Source organism: Eupeodes corollae, chromosome 2, assembly GCF_945859685.1.
Source record: "Eupeodes corollae chromosome 2, idEupCoro1.1, whole genome shotgun sequence".
In the NCBI taxonomy this organism is placed as follows: domain Eukaryota; kingdom Metazoa; phylum Arthropoda; class Insecta; order Diptera; family Syrphidae; genus Eupeodes; species Eupeodes corollae.
In genome coordinates, this window is record NC_079148.1 from 105,251,066 (window position 1) to 105,269,143 (window position 18,078).

General features: G+C 33.8%; 2 protein-coding genes and 1 non-coding gene across 7 annotated transcripts in view; all 3 read left to right on the top strand.

The window, feature by feature from the left end:
• Positions 1–165: 165 nt before the first annotated feature.
• On the top strand, positions 166–1,613 carry LOC129945162 (zinc finger protein 574). Its single transcript, XM_056054821.1, has 2 exons — positions 166–712; positions 883–1,613. Exons 1-2 carry the CDS (start codon positions 166–168, stop codon positions 1,611–1,613), a joined length of 1,278 nt encoding a protein of 425 aa, XP_055910796.1.
• Positions 750–831, top strand: Trnas-cga (transfer RNA serine (anticodon CGA)). The gene has a single exon. It is a non-coding gene; the product is annotated as a tRNA-Ser (tRNA).
• Positions 1,614–11,861: 10,248 nt separating the features above from the next.
• The window catches only part of LOC129945430 (serine/threonine-protein phosphatase 6 regulatory subunit 3), a 32,848-nt gene continuing 26,631 nt past the window's right edge, over positions 11,862–18,078 (top strand). For 2 of the 5 annotated variants that reach the window (XM_056055183.1, XM_056055187.1), the window contains exons 1-3: positions 16,544–16,686; positions 16,924–17,105; positions 17,347–17,423. In XM_056055183.1, the coding sequence (XP_055911158.1) occupies positions 17,046–17,105; positions 17,347–17,423 (137 nt within the window). In that variant the 5' untranslated portion in view covers positions 16,544–16,686; positions 16,924–17,045. Of the gene's footprint in view, positions 12,195–12,231; positions 12,450–16,543; positions 16,687–16,743; positions 16,863–16,923; positions 17,106–17,346; positions 17,424–18,078 lie in introns of those variants that run through there. The other 3 variants (XM_056055186.1, XM_056055184.1, XM_056055185.1) reach the window with 3 other exon arrangements.

Consider the following 18,078-nt stretch of genomic DNA (forward strand, 5'->3'; position numbering starts at 1 on the left):
TGCTGCAGGGTTGCACTCTGTGACCGATTTCAAACGCGAATGTCCTTTTTGGCAAGGGTGACTCCTCGGAGTAGGTATAAAAGGAAAATCGTTTTCTAATAAGACCTCATTTCCAAATAAGACCACAGTTGGAACAGTTCTATATATTTTTGAGAGGATTACGCGATGCTGCCCGTGCTGCCATCTAATAGCACTCTAATTGGAAGTTCGTCAGTTCAGCGTGTGGAACGTAAAACACCCAGTATGATTTTTCGCATTGAACATTTGTTGCCAAGTTCTGCTGCTCCTGCCACTGCTCGGGAGAACCGATCTGCTCCACCAATATTATCAGCCTCTACCATGTCCCGAAGCAAGAATTCAGGAGTTCTGGCAGCGGAGACTGTGCTAAAGGATACCTGCACAAAACACATCTCTTCCTTGACTCTTATGGCTTTGAATGGAATCATCCCAAATGGAACGGATTTCTGCAAAGTCCTCGAGGGAAATTTATCGAGTATCATGGAGCATGATTGTTCATGGCTGAGAAGAATCAAACTCTCCGAGGATGTTCACAGTTACAACGTTGTCTTCGAGGTGAATCGGGATATTAACAGCTCTATACGCCTTCGAGCCATCAAAGATATTCAAAAGGGAGAAGAACTCGTCGCATGGTTCTCCGAGGAGTTGGCCATTCTAATGTCAATTCCATTCCTCACTCCGAGCAATATTGAAGGTAAGTTAAATAAAAACTTTGACTTCAATTTCATATAGCAGTCGTGGCCGAGTGGTTAAGGCGTCTGACTCGAAATCAGATTCCCTCTGGGAGCGTAGGTTCGAATCCTACCGGCTGCGGAATTTTTTTTAAATTTCTTTCTAAAATGCAATTTTTTCTTTCTCCTTCAGGAAATAAACGATACACTTGTCATTTGTGTGGGTTATCTTTTGAAACTCCAAATCCTCTAAAAATTCATATTGCCTTAGCGTGTGGACGCCATTCGTTGGACATTTTGTGGATTCGCCTGCATTATGCCATGAAAGCATCGATGTTTGATCAATTGTCGACAGCTGCTCCATGTCCAGCTACCATGACATTTCCCACTTCAACAACATCTCGATTGTCAGCTTTCAAGCCACCAATGAGCTCGTCAGGGTCAATGCCTTCAGCTTCGTCAGTAGCATTTAATCAACCTAGAATGTTTATTCAACCAAGGGGTAGTCCGCATCATCAACCCCCACATCATTCGCCACCTCCACCACCACCACAAAATCTGATACAGCCACCAATAAATCCGATGGAAGCTGCTGCCCAAATTGAGGCTATAGTGAGTAATATGGGAACTTCGAAACAGGGACATCTCTGCATTTACTGCGGCAAGGTCTATTCCCGGAAATATGGATTGAAGATTCATATTCGAACGCACACTGGATTTAAACCACTCAAGTGTAAGTTCTGTTTGAGGCCGTTCGGTGATCCGTCTAATCTGAACAAACACGTCAGGTTACATTTGCAACCAGGAACTTCAGCTTACAAATGTCATTTGTGTAATAAGACTTTGGCCAGACGGCGGGATTTACAGAGACACATGGAGAACAGACACTCTAATGAACATAACCTGAAAATGGAGACAAACTGAAATCGCTTAAGTTCGCCAAGTGTACAAAAATAAAAGACAAAAACTGTGATATTAATATTAAGTTTTCGAGGTTGAAAATTGTTGAAATAGTATAAAAATAAGAGCTAATAAAATGTCTATTTATTCAGTTAAATTCTTTAAATTTGTCAACTGAAAATTGGGGTAAATCCATTTTGAAGGACGCAGTTCGAGCATGTAAGTAAAGATAAGAAGCACGATTTAATGTTTTTTTAATATTGGCGAACTGTCAAAAGTCTTCCAATAGCATCCAATTAGGTGCCAAGTACCAATTTTCGATCAAGTAATAAGTGTCCGTTTATATGGTTGGTTGATTTTATCCAATTATTAAGCTATCATCTGACAATTAATCACAATTTTGTATCCGTTAGAAAATATGCCGACAATTGAATGTCAATTTTTTTCGTCACTTTTGACAGATAAAATTGGATGTTTAAAAGGTTGAAATAAAATTATTTAAAATGTTTTGCGAACATGTAATATGTTTAGCTTAAGAATAAAAAGTCGAAATAAATAAGATGTTCAGTGTTGTCAATTACTGGGGTTCACACTCTCAAATATCTTTGACAAATAAAGGGTTGCAGGTTCAGAAACCATAAGCGACTTCATTTGCTTTCAACTTCGTTCTTTGAACGTACATTTTTACCAAGGCAACTAGTTAGCTTTTCAAGTGTCATGAATTTCAAATTCAGAACTTAACTTCACTAACCTCTACTTTAAGTCTATAGTACAAAAGCTACCAAAAACATTATTGTCCAACAAGTCCATCACGATTTGTATTTTGTATTGTTAAGAAATATTACATATATTTTCAACATTGACAAGGAACCCTTTTACAGAAAGCATAAAAGGAAATTGTGCAGAAAACAAATAAATCATAGAGTAATAAAGTTCAGTTTTCATTTGAATGAAAAAACATAATCAACTGTCGTTTTGATAGAAGTAGACTTGCACTTGACTTGATAGTAAGGAAGATTTTCTTGACTTATTTTCCAGTCAGCTTTCCATTAAAGTTGCCTTAATTGGAAAGTAATTTTTTGTCATCTGGCCAATCAGATGCAAGAAACTTGACTTACATTTAAGTAACTTATGTCGTCTGAACCTGCCCACTCTGCTTGTATATACATTTATTAATAAAATACATATATATGCAATGAACGCTGTCAAACACCATTTTCCATTCCTATTTGGATTTTCAATGAAATCTGAGAGATTAATTTGAGTTTTTCAAGCTGAATTCATCTCAAAAATTAAATTGAAATGCAACGTTGTCCATGAAGCAATCTTATACGTTTTTTTTCTGATGTGCAGTGCTTGCCATTTTCATTTAAAAATTAAATTTGACAACACGTTCATATTCAGTAATTTACTTGTCAAATCAGAAAAATATGAACAAATTTTGATTATGATTTAAGAATCTGTTTTGGGAAGTTTAAATTTTGACATTCGAGTCAATCGAACCGCATTTGTCAAACATAAATGTAAATTTAAAATTATTTGATTAACTATCCAATATTAGAAGTATTTGGAATCATCCTATCTTTTATTGGCCCTGTTTAATAATCGCGGTTCAATATTATAAAAGTCAAATTAAATACTTAAACCGAATGGCTGATCCAAAGGGGTCGATAAGAGTATTTTTTTTTTTTCATTTTCGTAAGAATTGTTTGAATTCAATATTTGTCCCACTGCGTTAATTATACAGTGCTGTTTGAAAAATGTTGGTCAAACATTTTATTACCCTTTTCGAGATCAGTTCTTGGAATTTGGGAACGCTAGGAAGCAACATGTCATTCAAACACTGTATAACAGTTGATGTTATTAGCAATAAGAGCTACATTTACTTCGTGATAGCAGTCCAATACCAACCGAAGACAAAAATAGGGAAAAAATCACTTCCGAACATAAAGACAATATTTTGTGTCTATCACGTCTGAATTTGACAATACATGAAATTTTTAAAAGACTGAATTGCTCAACAAATTTTGGCATGGAATTTGAAAAAGTATCGTGAGACCAAAATTACTAGCAGAAAAAAAAATACAACGCCAGTGGAAGATCGTTTTTGGTGTTGTACAATCTTCGGCATTGGTAAAGGACTTCAGTGGACCTTAACCGTCGGGAATAGTTCTCGCCAGTCGAACAACAACGTCACTGGATGTATTAATCTTTGGCAAATCGGTAACTGTACATTTCCTTGGGCTCCAGTATAAAGTTCAAAGTCGTAGCTGAATCCAGAGCTACCACTGAGAACAAAATTTTTTTTGTGTGTTTTTTTTGGGTTGTTTTGCCGCATAGATAATCTGCTTTTGGTTGGTATGATTTGTTCATCTACTGCCATATACTCTTATCTAGGGACAGTAAGGAGTCTCTGCCTTGTTTGGTCCAAGAATGGTCTTATTTTGTGAAGGGGATCATGTCCTGGTTGTCCTTTGGGTACTTGCGTCGAGTTGGTGTTGAAATGTATGAATCTTTTTATTTCTTCGAAACGGTTACATGTCATTACAGAGTTAATTTTTGGGTAACCTAGGCTTTCATTCCAATAAAACCTAGTTGATGGTAACTGTACGATGGACATGTATAGGCATATTCCAACAAACTGTTCAAGTTCCATTGCTGTAATATGGGCAATCTTTTCGGGACGTTTTTCACAGGAGTATCGGATAGTTTCTTGCTCTATATATATTTGAACATTTTGTCTGTAAACAAGTACTTGTAGAATTGTACTGGCGTATCCAAGCTCCTTATTTCCTCAGGTAATGTCGTATCACCTGTGAATGCGGTTTCATGATCACCTTTTTCCAAAAACCCATCCCGCCATCGGGGTATTTCAGCTCTCGCACTTCTACTTGCGGGAGGTATCATCTGGGATAGAGGAATATTATCCTCTAATTCCCAATCGCATTCATCAGACTCTGGAATATATAGAGGCGGAAGATTTTTGTTCACCTCGTGCTCATCATCCGATAGGTCTTCGTCACTGCTGATGTCGGGTAAATTTTGGATAGTAGTATGGATACCTCCGTAAAACCGATGTGGGTCCATATCTGAATTCTGAAATGTTCGTATATAAATAACTACGAAAACAAAATATGAACATTTTTTAACTCTACCTTACTTCCACTTAAAAAACTGCAATTTTATAAAAAAAAATACACTTTTATAGTAATCCGTTATGTGCAACTTATTCCAATTAAATTATCACGATCGTTTGATTCCTATTGTAAATACAATTCCTTATATATGAATGCCCTTGTTGTACATAACCTAGGGCAACATACTCGTACAGGAAGTCGTAAAATAAAATAATTAAAAAGTTATTAGGGGTGTTGTAAGCAGTTTGTTTTTTATGGGACACGTAAATATGTATGAATGTAGGTAAAAAAAATATTCAACTTTTGTGCTCTTATTGCATGTTGGTTCAAATGAACGTATATTTCTGCATGGTGTGCCATATTTGATCCAAACCGTTTTTTCAACTTATAAGTACTTGTTACTTCATAAAATCGAAAAAATTCACATTGTCAATAATATTTATATTATTTGCTTTACTGGTATATTTTTTTTCAATCACTACATTTTATTTTTATATTTTTAATACAATTTTGAATTTCTAAAACACGCATTTCTGCTACTGAACCCTTTGTGACGAGTTTGACGGAAAAATGAATTGCCGAAACTCGTTCACAGATGGCGTTTATCAATAAAATTTAAAGCGTTTATGTTACTAATTTCACACTGTATGTACAAAACAACAGAATTAGTTGAAAACTGGAAAATATCGACAAAAATACGGTTTGGCTCGTATATGAGCCACCATGCAGTAAAGGGTTAGAAACGACCTGTGTCGAGCAGGCAAAGTAATTTCGTCAAGATCAGTGAAAAAAAGGTTCGTTAGAGCACTCAAGCCGGTACTGAAGCCGGATTTTCCAAAAAGAGGCAAGAAAAACGAACAAACGAACGAATGTGAAACAATGTCATTTTTTCGGACGAATCGAAATTCTCCATGTTGGAGATAAAAGAATCCTTGAGTGAAGAGAACCAAAAGAAAGCACTGATTGCATTTTGTGGATGCCCCCCAAACTGAAGGTGTGATGGTGTGGGGATGATTCTCTGGAGATGAAAAAAATAGAATGAGCTTTCTAGAACCCAAAGTCAATGCAAAAGTTACTTTCGAGTCCTAAAAAACGTATTGGAATCCACGGTGCTAGAGCTTTTTGGGGACACTTGGAGCTTCAGTTTTCAACAGGACAATGCTTCTTGTCATACCAAAGTAATAAGTATGAACTTGTGTTTATTTTTACCATGACTGACTTATATTACCTAAGCTTTAAAAAAAGCTAAGACTTTTATGACTAATAATAGTATGTGGATTTTTTTGTAATTATAAGTTATAAAAGTGCTTCGAAGAAAATAATATCGATGTACTAAGTTGGATTCCTTACAGTCCAGGTCTCAATCCAATTGAGAATATTTGGTCTATAATGAAACTTGAGGTTGCGAAGAAGTGCACAGAGTCAGTTGATAAATTAAATAAAAATACTTACCCGGACCTGTAACACAATCCACATGGAAAAACCTATTTCATCCAATGTCTCGTCGATGTGCAGCCGTAATAAAAGAGTTCCAACAAAGTACTAATTAGACCTCATTAAAAAATATGTTGTTATTTTAACCCATTTGACAAAATTCGAAAAAATAATCGATAAAAAAAGTTTGAGTAACATTTTTCGATCGGCACTGTACATTAAATTACTAATTTTTTAATATGAAAATAACATTTTAATTTTAGTGCTTTCAGCTTTGTTGAAAAAAGTTCTACTTTTAACTGAGGACTGGACCAGGGAACACATTATGAATATGAATTGGAAATACAGCCCTATTCCAATCGCTCAGCACAAATTCATCAACTTTTAACCATTGGAGGTTCCAGCTTATAAAGATAGTTGTTTAAAAAAAGGTTTTTTAGTAGTTTAACCATATTTGAAAAAGCTTTAGTAATGTTTTAAATTTTTTAAACAGAACTTTCCTGAGAGAAAGTGGAAATTTTCTGTTTTTTTTTTTAAGAAGACACTTTGAATAACAGATAGCCAATCTGATATTGTTTGCTGATAACACAGAACTTAAGTTGCAAAGTCTTCGAATTCACACCCACAGGACAGCGCAGTAGAGGAAGACCGCGAATCAGTTGGCGCGTACAAGTGGAAAGTGACATCACTCAACTATGAGCCCGAAACTTTTCCATATCTACATAGATGGAAAAGTTTGTTGGATGAGGCCTTAGCTCACACAGAATTGTAGCGTCCTTAAAGAAGTCAGTAAAGTTGCATTTGATTTAATGGAACTCTTCTTCAATTCCATTATATTTTTAATTGTCGCAAATAAAGAATGTAAGAATGACTTTCCTAAAGTTTTTTTCTTTTAAAATTGACTATCTTTTACCTTTAAATACTTTTAAGATCTTAATAAATTAAATCAATCTACTTTTTGAAGTGAATTTGCTTTGGATTGTCTAGAATTTTAACAACAAGAATAAATTCAAAATAACAACTTAATTATTCGTAGTTGACTGGAATGAAAATGATACCTAGTCAAATTTGACTATCAAAAATATGATAGTCACCTTAGCCGATTACACTCTTTTTTTTGAGCAAAATGAAAATAATAGTAATAATAGACTCCCGGAAATTGCGTCAGAATAAAATACGCCAAAAAGAGCCATTACGCCATTCTTCATATTAAAATCAGATACAATTTGTCTGGTAATCATTCTCATTTTCTAACTTCTTGCACCTAAATTTTGGCGTTCTGAGTTCAAGAATTGGCTATGATTACATTTGCAAAAAGCAACGTTTCAACTATTACAGTCCTACGACACATTTCTTTAGAAATTTAGCTGTCTCCAGTTTCTCACGCCAAGTTGATTAAGCTCCTCTCCCAGCTGGGTGCGCCACCTACATAAGTCGCGGTCTTCCTCTACTGCGCCGTCCCTCGGGATTGGATTCGAAGACCTTCCGAGCTGGAGCGTTGATGTCCATCCCCTCTACATGACCTAGCCATCTTAGCTGTTGGACTTTAATTCTGCTAACTAAAGGGTGATTTTTTTGAGGTTAGGATTTTCATGCATTAGTATTTGACAGATCACGCGGGATTTCAGACATAGTGTCAAAGAAAAAGATGCTCAGTATGCTTTGACATTTCATCATGAATAGACTTACTAGGGAGCAACGCTTGCAAATCATTGAATTTTATTACCAAAATCAGTGTTCGGTTCGAAATGTGTTTCGCGCCTTATGTCCGATTTATGGTCTACATAATCGACCAAGTGAGCAAACAATTAATGCGATTGTGACCAAGTTTCACACTCAGTTTACTTTATTGGACATTAAACCAACCACACGAATGCGTACAGTGCGTACAGAAGAGAATATTGCGTCTATTTCTGAGAGTGTTGCTGAAGACCGTGAAATGTCGATTCGTCGCCGTTCGCAGCAATTGGGTTTGTGTTATTCGACCACATGGAAGATTTTACGCAAAGATCTTGGTGTAAAACCGTATAAAATACAGCTCGTGCAAGAACTGAAGCCGAACGATCTGCCACAACGTCGAATTTTCAGTGAATGGGCCCTAGAAAAGTTGGCAGAAAATCCGCTTTTTTATCGACAAATTTTGTTCAGCGATGAGGTTAATTTCTGGTTGAATGGCTACGTAAATAAGCAAAATTGCCGCATTTGGAGTGAAGAGCAACCAGAAGCCGTTCAAGAACTGCCCATGCATCCCGAAAAATGCACTGTTTGGTGTGGTTTGTACGCTGGTGGAATCATTGGACCGTATTTTTTCAACGATGCTGTTGGACGCAACGTTACGGTGAATGGTGATCGCTATCGTTCAATGCTAACAAACTTTTTGTTGCCAAAAATGGAAAAACTGAACTTGGTTGACATGTGGTTTCAACAAGATGGCGCTACATGCCACACAGCTCGCGATTCTATGGCCATTTTGAGTTAAAACTTCGGAGAACAATTCATCTCAAGGAATGGACCGGTAAGTTGGCCACCAAGATCATGCGATTTGACGCCTTTAGACTATTTTTTGTATAGCTACGTCAAGTCTAAAGTCTACACAAATAAGCCAGCAACTATTCCAGCTTTGGAAGACAACATTTCCGAAGAAATTCGGGCTATTCCGGCCGAAATGCTCGAAAAAGTTACCCAAAATTGGTTTTTCCGAATGGACCACCTAAGACGCAGCTGCGGTCAACATTTAAATGAAATTATCTTCAAAAAGTAAATGTCATGGACCAATCTAACGTTTCAAATAAAGAATCGATGAGATTTTGCAAATTGTATGCGTTTTTTTTTAAAAAAGTTCTCAAGCTCTTAAAAAATCACCGTTTAGGTCAGTGTCGCTGTACAGCCAGTACAGTTCGTCATTATATCTTCTCCTCCATTCATCTATGCAGACGGCACCAAAAATCACCCGAAGAATTTTTCTCTTGAAGCATCCTAAGACGCTCTCATCTTTCTTTGACAGGGTCCAGGCCTCAGCGCCATAAATGAGAACCGGGATGATGAGTGTCTTATAGATGGTGATTTTCGATGCTCGAGAGAGGACTTTACTTCTCAATTGCCTTCTAAGTCCAAAGAAGCAGCAATTTGCAAGAGTTATTCTTCGTTTGATTTCAGCGCTGGTGTCGTTGTCTGTGTTAATAGCGGTGCTTAGGTAAACAAAATCCTTAACTACCTCAAAGTTATTGCTGTCCATGGTGACGTTATGTCCAAGACGTCGTTGTTCAGTGTCCTTTTTTGATGACAGCATATACTTAGTCTTGCCCTCATTGACTACTAAACCCATCTTCTTCGCTTCCGTCGCAATGCTCAAAAACGCTCCACTGACATTACGCTTTGGTCTTCCAATTATGTCTAGTGTTGACGGTTGAGTTTTGCACAATTCTTTCCAGAACGATGTTAAAGAAGTCGCATGACAGTACATCGCCTTGTCTAAAACCTTTTTTGACATCAAATCCATCGGTAAGATCTTTTCCGATCTTGATAGAGCAGCGTGCATTCTCCATCGTCATTCTGAACAAACGGATAAGTTTGCCGAAACTAGACATTGTTCGGTAGAGCTCTTCCGTATAGATGCTGTCATACGCGGCTTTAAAATCGATAAACAGATGGTGGGTACCGATTTGAAGTTCCTGGGTATTTTCCAAGACATTTTCTAGGAGTTATAAATAAAGACAGACTAGATACATTTCCGGTACCATCTATATTAAATAACCAAAATTTAAAGCAATACACACAAAATCTTCTACAAGTAAAATACGTCGAATCATGTCCGGCAACGTTCATGAAATGACCATTTCAAATAGGAGCGCCCTTTGATTATACGGCGACCATCTTAAATGCGATCTGACTTTGTCAATAGGAAAATATTTGAGGTTACTTTGTTATTTCGTGTCATAAAAAAGATTTCATAAATAATGTAATAAAAACGTTCACGAATTGACAGACTATTGATGTACGCTCTACGAATAATGAATAGAAAGGTACTTACCATTTAGATATAATTTACTTGACGATAAATACTCTGACAGCCGGCGACTAGTGTTTGACACATAATGGCTGCATTTAATTTTGATCATTTTTGATTATTATTATTATTATTTTTGATCGATTATCGTGTTCACTGAAATGACCTGTGCGGTATTCGGCAAACTATTTTTGAATTTTTATAGTTAAAAATAAATAATCTTTTAGTATCCTTTCAAAAGAAGATTTTGTTTACAAAACACGATGTATTAAGTAATGATCGGGGTAAAATATCTCACATTTTTCAATTATATATTGGACTTCTTGAAGATTGTACATTAGGACGCGTTAAAATTTACCTTATTAAATTATATTGTTTGGTGGACAAACAAAACAGGTTAGTTTAAGTACTTTATTAATTTTTTTCTCAGTTAAGTCAAGATTTAAGACATTAAATTGCTAGCAAATCCATTTCTGCACCTTGATAAATTTAGGCCTTAAATATAAGTTTAAGATGTATACACATTAGGTCCGTTCGCGTACCTTTCTAGAACAGTCTAATTTTACGAAAAACTGCGAAATTTAACTAAATCCTGTTCACGTACTCAAAAATTTCATAGTTTTTCGTAAAAGTTTAAAATTTTTCCCAACCAACAAATGTTAGCCCAAGAAATGTCTTCGATTTGTGAGAAGTGCCAAATTTGATTGATTAAATAAAAATTAAAAATTCTTTTTCCAAGGAACAGCAACAAAATTGCAATTTTCAAGTTTCAATTTAATCAAGTTTTTTTCATAAAAAAAAAAAAACAATGGACCAGCATGATGTTGCTTGAATTTCACGTTGTCTTATTTTATCCATTTCTTAAAAAAATAAATAAATTCTAAACGCGAAATGAAACGATGATGTTTCAAAATTTATATTTTTTTTGACACTCAAATTGTGGGAAAAGTTTGTTCAGTTTTTTGTAGTTTTGTTTTTTGTGAGACAATTTTACCCCAACTCTTTAAAATATCTCTTTTTACGAATTTTAATGCAGAAAGTAAGCGAACGGACCTATTATGTAACTTTAATTTTGTCAGCTTCCTTTACAGAATATTAAAGAACATGTGGTAGATGTGTCCAAAAGCTCGTCTTTATGTTTAGTGTGTGGCCCTATCTGAATAAAAGTCTGCATCCGCCCTGGCTCGAAAGCTCTAACTTAATATTTTCTGGCGGATTTTGAATAGAACCTTAAAAGTATTTTCTCTTCCAGCTACAAGAACGACTTAATTGTTTGGGTTTCCAGATTTGGATATAGACAAAGTTCTTAATTATTGGATAGTTTTAAGTGAAAATTATAATACAAGACAAATAAGCACTTTATCTTTTTTCATTTGTTTATTTCCTTCTAACTAAATATTTCTTTTATTCAGTCAGTCAAACATAACCTATGTATACATAAAATACCTATCACTTACTTTGACAGAAATTAGCAGATTTTTATAAAATAGCTGCCTGTCATATAATGTGTGTTCGTTTTATTCCTAAAATTAGTGTCTACTTGTTGAGCTTTGACAGAACTTGACAATTATAGGAACAATCGAAGTTCTTATTTGAATTTATTCGCAAACAAAATCACAAGTCCAGAAAAAAAAATATCTTGGCATCACCAAAAAATTGCCCGGGAAAAGGAAGTGAAAAAATAAAAACACCCCGAACCAGAGTGTGTTAATACTTCTCTTGTGAAATTTCTTTAAAAAATAACTTAAAAATAATATAAAACCACTTTAAACTGCTTTTATACAATTCTATACGTCTCTTTGCCTTCAATTAATATAAAATTATATCGCCTAAACCTAGTTAAATCATTCAATTAATCAAAAATACTTATGCGGAAACGTGTTTTGTGTGTCAAGAAAAGAAATCCCTGCGAAAAAATAGTTTAAAAATACCTACATACTAGAGGGAACAAAAAAGTACCAACCGCGAGTTCACACCAACCGTCTGTCTCATTCTGTCCTTTGCTCTCTGCTGCTTTAAGTGAGTGTGGTGCGTACTCTATCATTCTTTTTCAACAACAAAGTTGTCAAAAATAAAATTAAAATCCGACCGAGGGTATTGGTGTTCTTTTTGTTTTGTAGTTTTACAATTTTTCTACCTAGAATAATTTACGAGAAATTCAAATCGAGTGTGATAGTGGGATTTTGGGATAAGATACGAAACGAGTAAATGCATTTTGAAAATAAACAAATGCAAAGAAGTGCATTTATTTATTAAATTAGTTTAGAAATTGGAAACTTGAAGGTAAATTCTTTTGTTTTTTTGAAGTAGCTTTCGTATTGTTGTTGTTGAATGCGATTGTACCGTTTAAATATGCCAATTCATGTTTGTTATTGGTTGCTGTTGTTTTTAAGTTTCAAAATTGAATTTTTGTCGGGTTTTGAGTTGAATTTGTAATTTTGCAATTCTGTGTTATTTTTCTCGTTTCTATTTCTACAACTCATAATTATTGTGACGTTTTTGTCTTATTTTTTGTGGAGGAGAAACATTTTGTCAGGGAAATTCCCTCGATGGACTGAGAAAGACTGAGACAAGAAGAGTGTTTGTGGTTAAAAAGGACATTTGATTACAATTTAGTGCTACAGGTAGTTGATTAGAAAATTCCTCCAAACTAATCTAGAAAATCCTACACTCGATATTTTGTGAGACATTGAATATAATCTTTAGCAATGGTGACTATTTGTTTCGAAGCGATTGGAAAAACAAATAGCAAGATGTGTATTTTTAATTTTAAAAGCACTGACAACTTATAAGCGTTGATTAAGTCTCTATTTAACGTTGCAAAAATCAGTAAATATTTATTTGAAACAATTATTCAATTTACAGAATCCTGTCATTGATTGTATATGGATTAAAAGTGATTTTATACACACTTTCCATGGTAATAATGTCAAAATTCAATTCGATTTCAGCCAACACATTTTGGTTTTTAATAAGTTATTAATGTTAAGAAGCGCATTACGCCGACTATACACATTTATGACCACGACCGAATAGTACTTAACATTTTGGAAAAGATGTATTCCACAAACAAAATGAAAGGCTCAAAAACTTCGGTTGAAATGTATAGGCAGTTTTTTTTCAATAATATGTTTTATTTTTAAATTAAAAAGCTAGTTTCTTAATAGAAACCAATGATGTTATTAATTTCTCATAGGCAGTTATTATTGTAATGGGTCCGATTTGTCGAATTCAAAATTTTAACATTTCTCGACGTTTCAAGGTCCCTAGAGTCTAACGTCTGTAGTTACGTTCGGAAAGTTTTTTTTCGTCGTCCATAGCTCAAGATCCAGTAGAGATTTCGACTTCAAATAAATTTTGTTATACAGATAATAATGCAGAAAGGACTCTCAAAATAATTGAGTGGGTGGTATTTTACCATAGCAATTTAAAAAAAGTTGAAAATTTTAGTCAACCCAAAATATCTCAAGAACCAATAACGCTAGCGATTTAAATTAAATGTTATATTATACTAGCTGACCCGACACACGTTGTTTTCTAGAGAATATTTTGCTAGAAATAAATAACTTATTGTAAGTGTGTAAGGATATGGTTTATAAGTGGGAGAGATATAGAGCACTGTAAACTGTTACAAAATCACAAAACTTTTTTTTTTATTTATTAAAATAAATTCTTTAAAATTATATAAATATCGCTAAAAATATCTGTACTACAAAAGAACAGTATCAATCCCTTAATGCAACAGAGTGTACAATATTCTGTGTGACCCCATTTGTCCCCAATACAAACAAACTGGATGGTTTGCCCCAATCGAGACAGACATCGTTTGGCCTTGATACTTATTGATAGTCATTGTGCCAATAGTCAAAATGCTAATCTAATTTGAAATTGATGGCGTTTGAATTGGCACATCTGTGGGTATAATAGGGATTCGCGGTAATAATATATTTTCAACTTGAACTTTGCCATTTAGAATGAGGCTTCGATAACATTTTTCATACATTTTTTAATAACTAATCGCGTGCCGTTGCACAACCGTGCTGGGTTCAAATTACGAACCAAAATTACCGGAGAACCAGCCTTCAGTTTTAAATTATGCGGTGGCATGCCTGGTAAATCCAATGAGTTCAAAAACTCAGTTTGATAACTTACAGCGTCGGTAGCATCACAAACTATATCAATAGATTTGTATGACACCAGGTCACCTGGTAAAAAATATTGTATCTTGAGATTTAATTCGTTGGCATCCATAGTTTTTGCTGCTAAAATTGCTCTTTATTCCGGGCACTCATGATTCGTATACTGTCTGTGAACATCGGAAAATATCTGGTGAATGAGAGCATCTTGTGAATCAATAATCGTGCAGAAAACGACCGTTAATTTTATGCATGCAGTTTCATCTGTAGTAGAATAATCTGTAGTTGGTTTTTATAACTTTCAATGTCCTCTTCAAACCATCAAGAGAATGGTTGTGTTTTGGTTTTACACTGTTTCAGTACTGTGGCCATAGATGATTGTTTTGTTTATATTGCACACCACTTTTGGGTTATTTGGAATATTTAGTGGCAGTTTAAATACTGAATGAGCTGTTCTGCCTCCATCTAATAAAGTTGCCGCAATTCCAGAAGATGCAAGAGCCAATGCGATACCATTATTTGATCGTATTTTAGCAAGAAGTATCGAAATAAGTAATGTTTTGCCAGTTCAACTTGGTGCATTCACCTTGTCCTGCCGAAACTGCGAGCATGATGTGGTCACATTGGGAGCAATAATCACTGCAATTTCTACAATATTGTATTGTAGTTGACTATTCAATTCAATGACTATTAGATCACATGCATTTCGATTTCGTGAATGCATACCGAAATGACTGAGTGGTAAGTTGGCAATGATATTGCAAAGATCCTCAATATCAATCAATGTTTCATTGTTCATAGCGTCACTGAAGTAAGATCGTTGCACCGTGTACGATGTTGATGCAATTAAACAATAGTACTTAAGGAATATAAAAATAGATACAAACCTATTTTTAGATCTACCGAATGTATATGCAAAATTTCATTGAAATTGGTTAAGCCGTTTTTTTTTTAATTTTATATTTTTTAACGTTATACCAAACAAGTATATTTTTGGAAAAAAATTAAATTAACTTTTTTTTTTATAAATCAAAAAAAACTGAAAAGAAAATAATTGTCACATCGAATATTTTACGAATAAATAATTATTGTATTGAATTACGTTTTTGACATCTGCTAAAATTTTGTAAAAAATTACTTTTGATTCAAATATTGGCTTCAAACCAATTTAGAAAATATTGGTTACGAAAATCAGTAAATTATTTATACAAATTGAACAGTCAGTTTTTTTTAACAAATACGAAACCTAGAAACGTTTTAAAGAACACAAATCTGCAGGCGGGATGGGACATAATAATGTGTGGGCATCGATTTTTTGTTGTTAAAAGAAAGAAAAGTATGTCTTTCACAATTTAAAACAAAATCAGCAGAATTATTACGGTTGCAGCATTATATCCTTGTCTTGCAATTTTCCATGATTAATTCTTCACGAATCTGAATTAATCAAAAGTCTATACAATGGAAGATGAATTTTTAAGGTCTTAAATCGACTTGTCTTTTACGTTGATCCAAAGAAAAAAGATCTATGATCAACTCTTCGAAGCGAAGAAACTTTCGAAACTTAGAACTTGGAATAAATAATAACATAGTATATTGTTCTTTTGGAACGCAAAACATTAACCATTTTTTTAGTGAGTTTCAAGTATTTTAGAGCGTTGTTAAAGGATTTATTGTTTTGTTTTAAGTAATATTATAGTTTGCACTTTCAAAATGTCAGCAGATGATAGCTTTAAAAGTGACGACCAAAATGAAATCTTATTATTTGAAAAAAGGAATTTTCTTTTGTTGATTTCAAATTTCTTGTCTCTACTTTTGGCTGATTCTTTTTTGGAATTATGTTTTTTTTAAATGCAATTTGCATTGAAATTTCCTATTCAACTGACTGATGTGAAGTACTTTATATACATATTTACTATTTTCTACTTTACCATTCCGCAGTTTTTTTCGACATAAGAATCTTATGCAGGTAATTTTTTATTTCATAAATTTAAGCTTTTTTTTCTTATTATCATTTATGCCTCATTTTCCTTTTTTGTTTAATTTTAAGAGATAAAATTATAAGATTTCAATGTAACACTGTACATATCTGTTTCTATTCAAATTTCCCGCGTTCACCATTCATACCATTTTACCATCCAATCTAAGAACACTAAACTGACAGGGATATTTCTTCCAAACAAATATGAGACAACTATAATCTTGTTGATTCGCAGGGATTTTTCTTCTTCAATTATTTCTTGTCAAAAAATTTGAGATGAGTTTTCTTCCCTCGACTCGACTACGACGTGAACAAAAATTTCTTTTTCTTGCTCAACAATTAAAAGTAGAATGAAAATCTTCCTGCTTATTAGAATTAACTGAAACTCAACTAACTCACAAAACAGGTAGTTTTAGTTTAATCAAATGCCTATAGCAATTATTTTGTATTGTGTCAATTCAATCAGGGATTAATTTGTGTAAATGAAAATTGAAATTCGCTGGGAGTAAACCTTTTCTTTGCGATTATCTTCTTTTTTTTGCACAATTTTCTTAAGTGCACTACATATTTAAACTTAATTAGGTCTATAAAATAATTCTGAACTTCACGCATCTTTAATAATTCATTTTTGTCTTTCTTATAGGTTGCTGCACAAAGTTAACTTTTTATTGTGTTTAATAATACAAAAAAAATATAAAATAAGAAACTCAACAACTGTGAATCAAGAGGAGGAGCTGTGAAGAAGAAGAAATACACGAACGAATTATGTTTTGGGACAAGGCCTACACACCGTCACAGAACATTGAGGCGCTCTTAAAGAAGGAGGTGAGGTTACTACACTTTTCGGCCAACGTACTCGTAGGCTTTCAATATAAATTTCCACACTACATTGGCCAAAGTTTTACGTTTCTGCAAAAAGAACAACAACAAAATTATACCTTCCTGGTAGAATAAAATAAATTCATAGTGAAAATGTGGGAATGCAAAAACGAAGCAAAAGAAAAAACCAAACAAGAATTGGAAATCGTGTTGAATCAATGTGATATTTGTTTTTGTCTCTTTGCAGAATGTCACTGTGGAGGAGTTTTTGGATGAAGATGATATTCTGCAGGAATGTAAATCTCAAAAGAATATTATTAACTAGTGAGTATGGTTTTTTTTTGTATAAGAACAAAATAGTTACCTATCTAAATATTATCTTATTTGTTATCTATCTATTGAAACACTATCAGAGTGGAGATTGTTTCAGATTGGGTCTATTTTTCTTGCCGTATTTATACCTTGTTCTCTTATAACTAACGTCGAAGTGCTTTTTAAATGTGTGTTTTAGTTTTGTTGACTTGATTGGAAGCTCACCTTTGTTTATCTTATAGTTTAATAGTCAACTACATTTTGATTAACTTAAAAGGTATCTACACATTTATTTGTATAGTTTATATACGTAACACACTTTGCAGAATAAATAAGAAAGGGTTAAAGTCAGTGACCGCAACAAATTAAATTACTCAGCGGACCATGATTCTTAAACAATTGTTAAAAGTGTTTATTAGTACAGTAGTTTGTTGGTTTTCTATACGGAATATTATTCAAGCATCATCTAGAAGGCTTTAAAATAACCTAACAAATAGCCATCATTAAAGTTTTATTAAAACACAGCATCTCCTTCACACGTTGATATCATGTTTCTTTCCAAAAATAAGGTTGGTATATCAATTATTAATGTAAAGAAGATAATGGAATACTCTTGTTTGAAATGTTTTTTTTTAACATATTTAGTTGATCAAACTTTGATAACAAA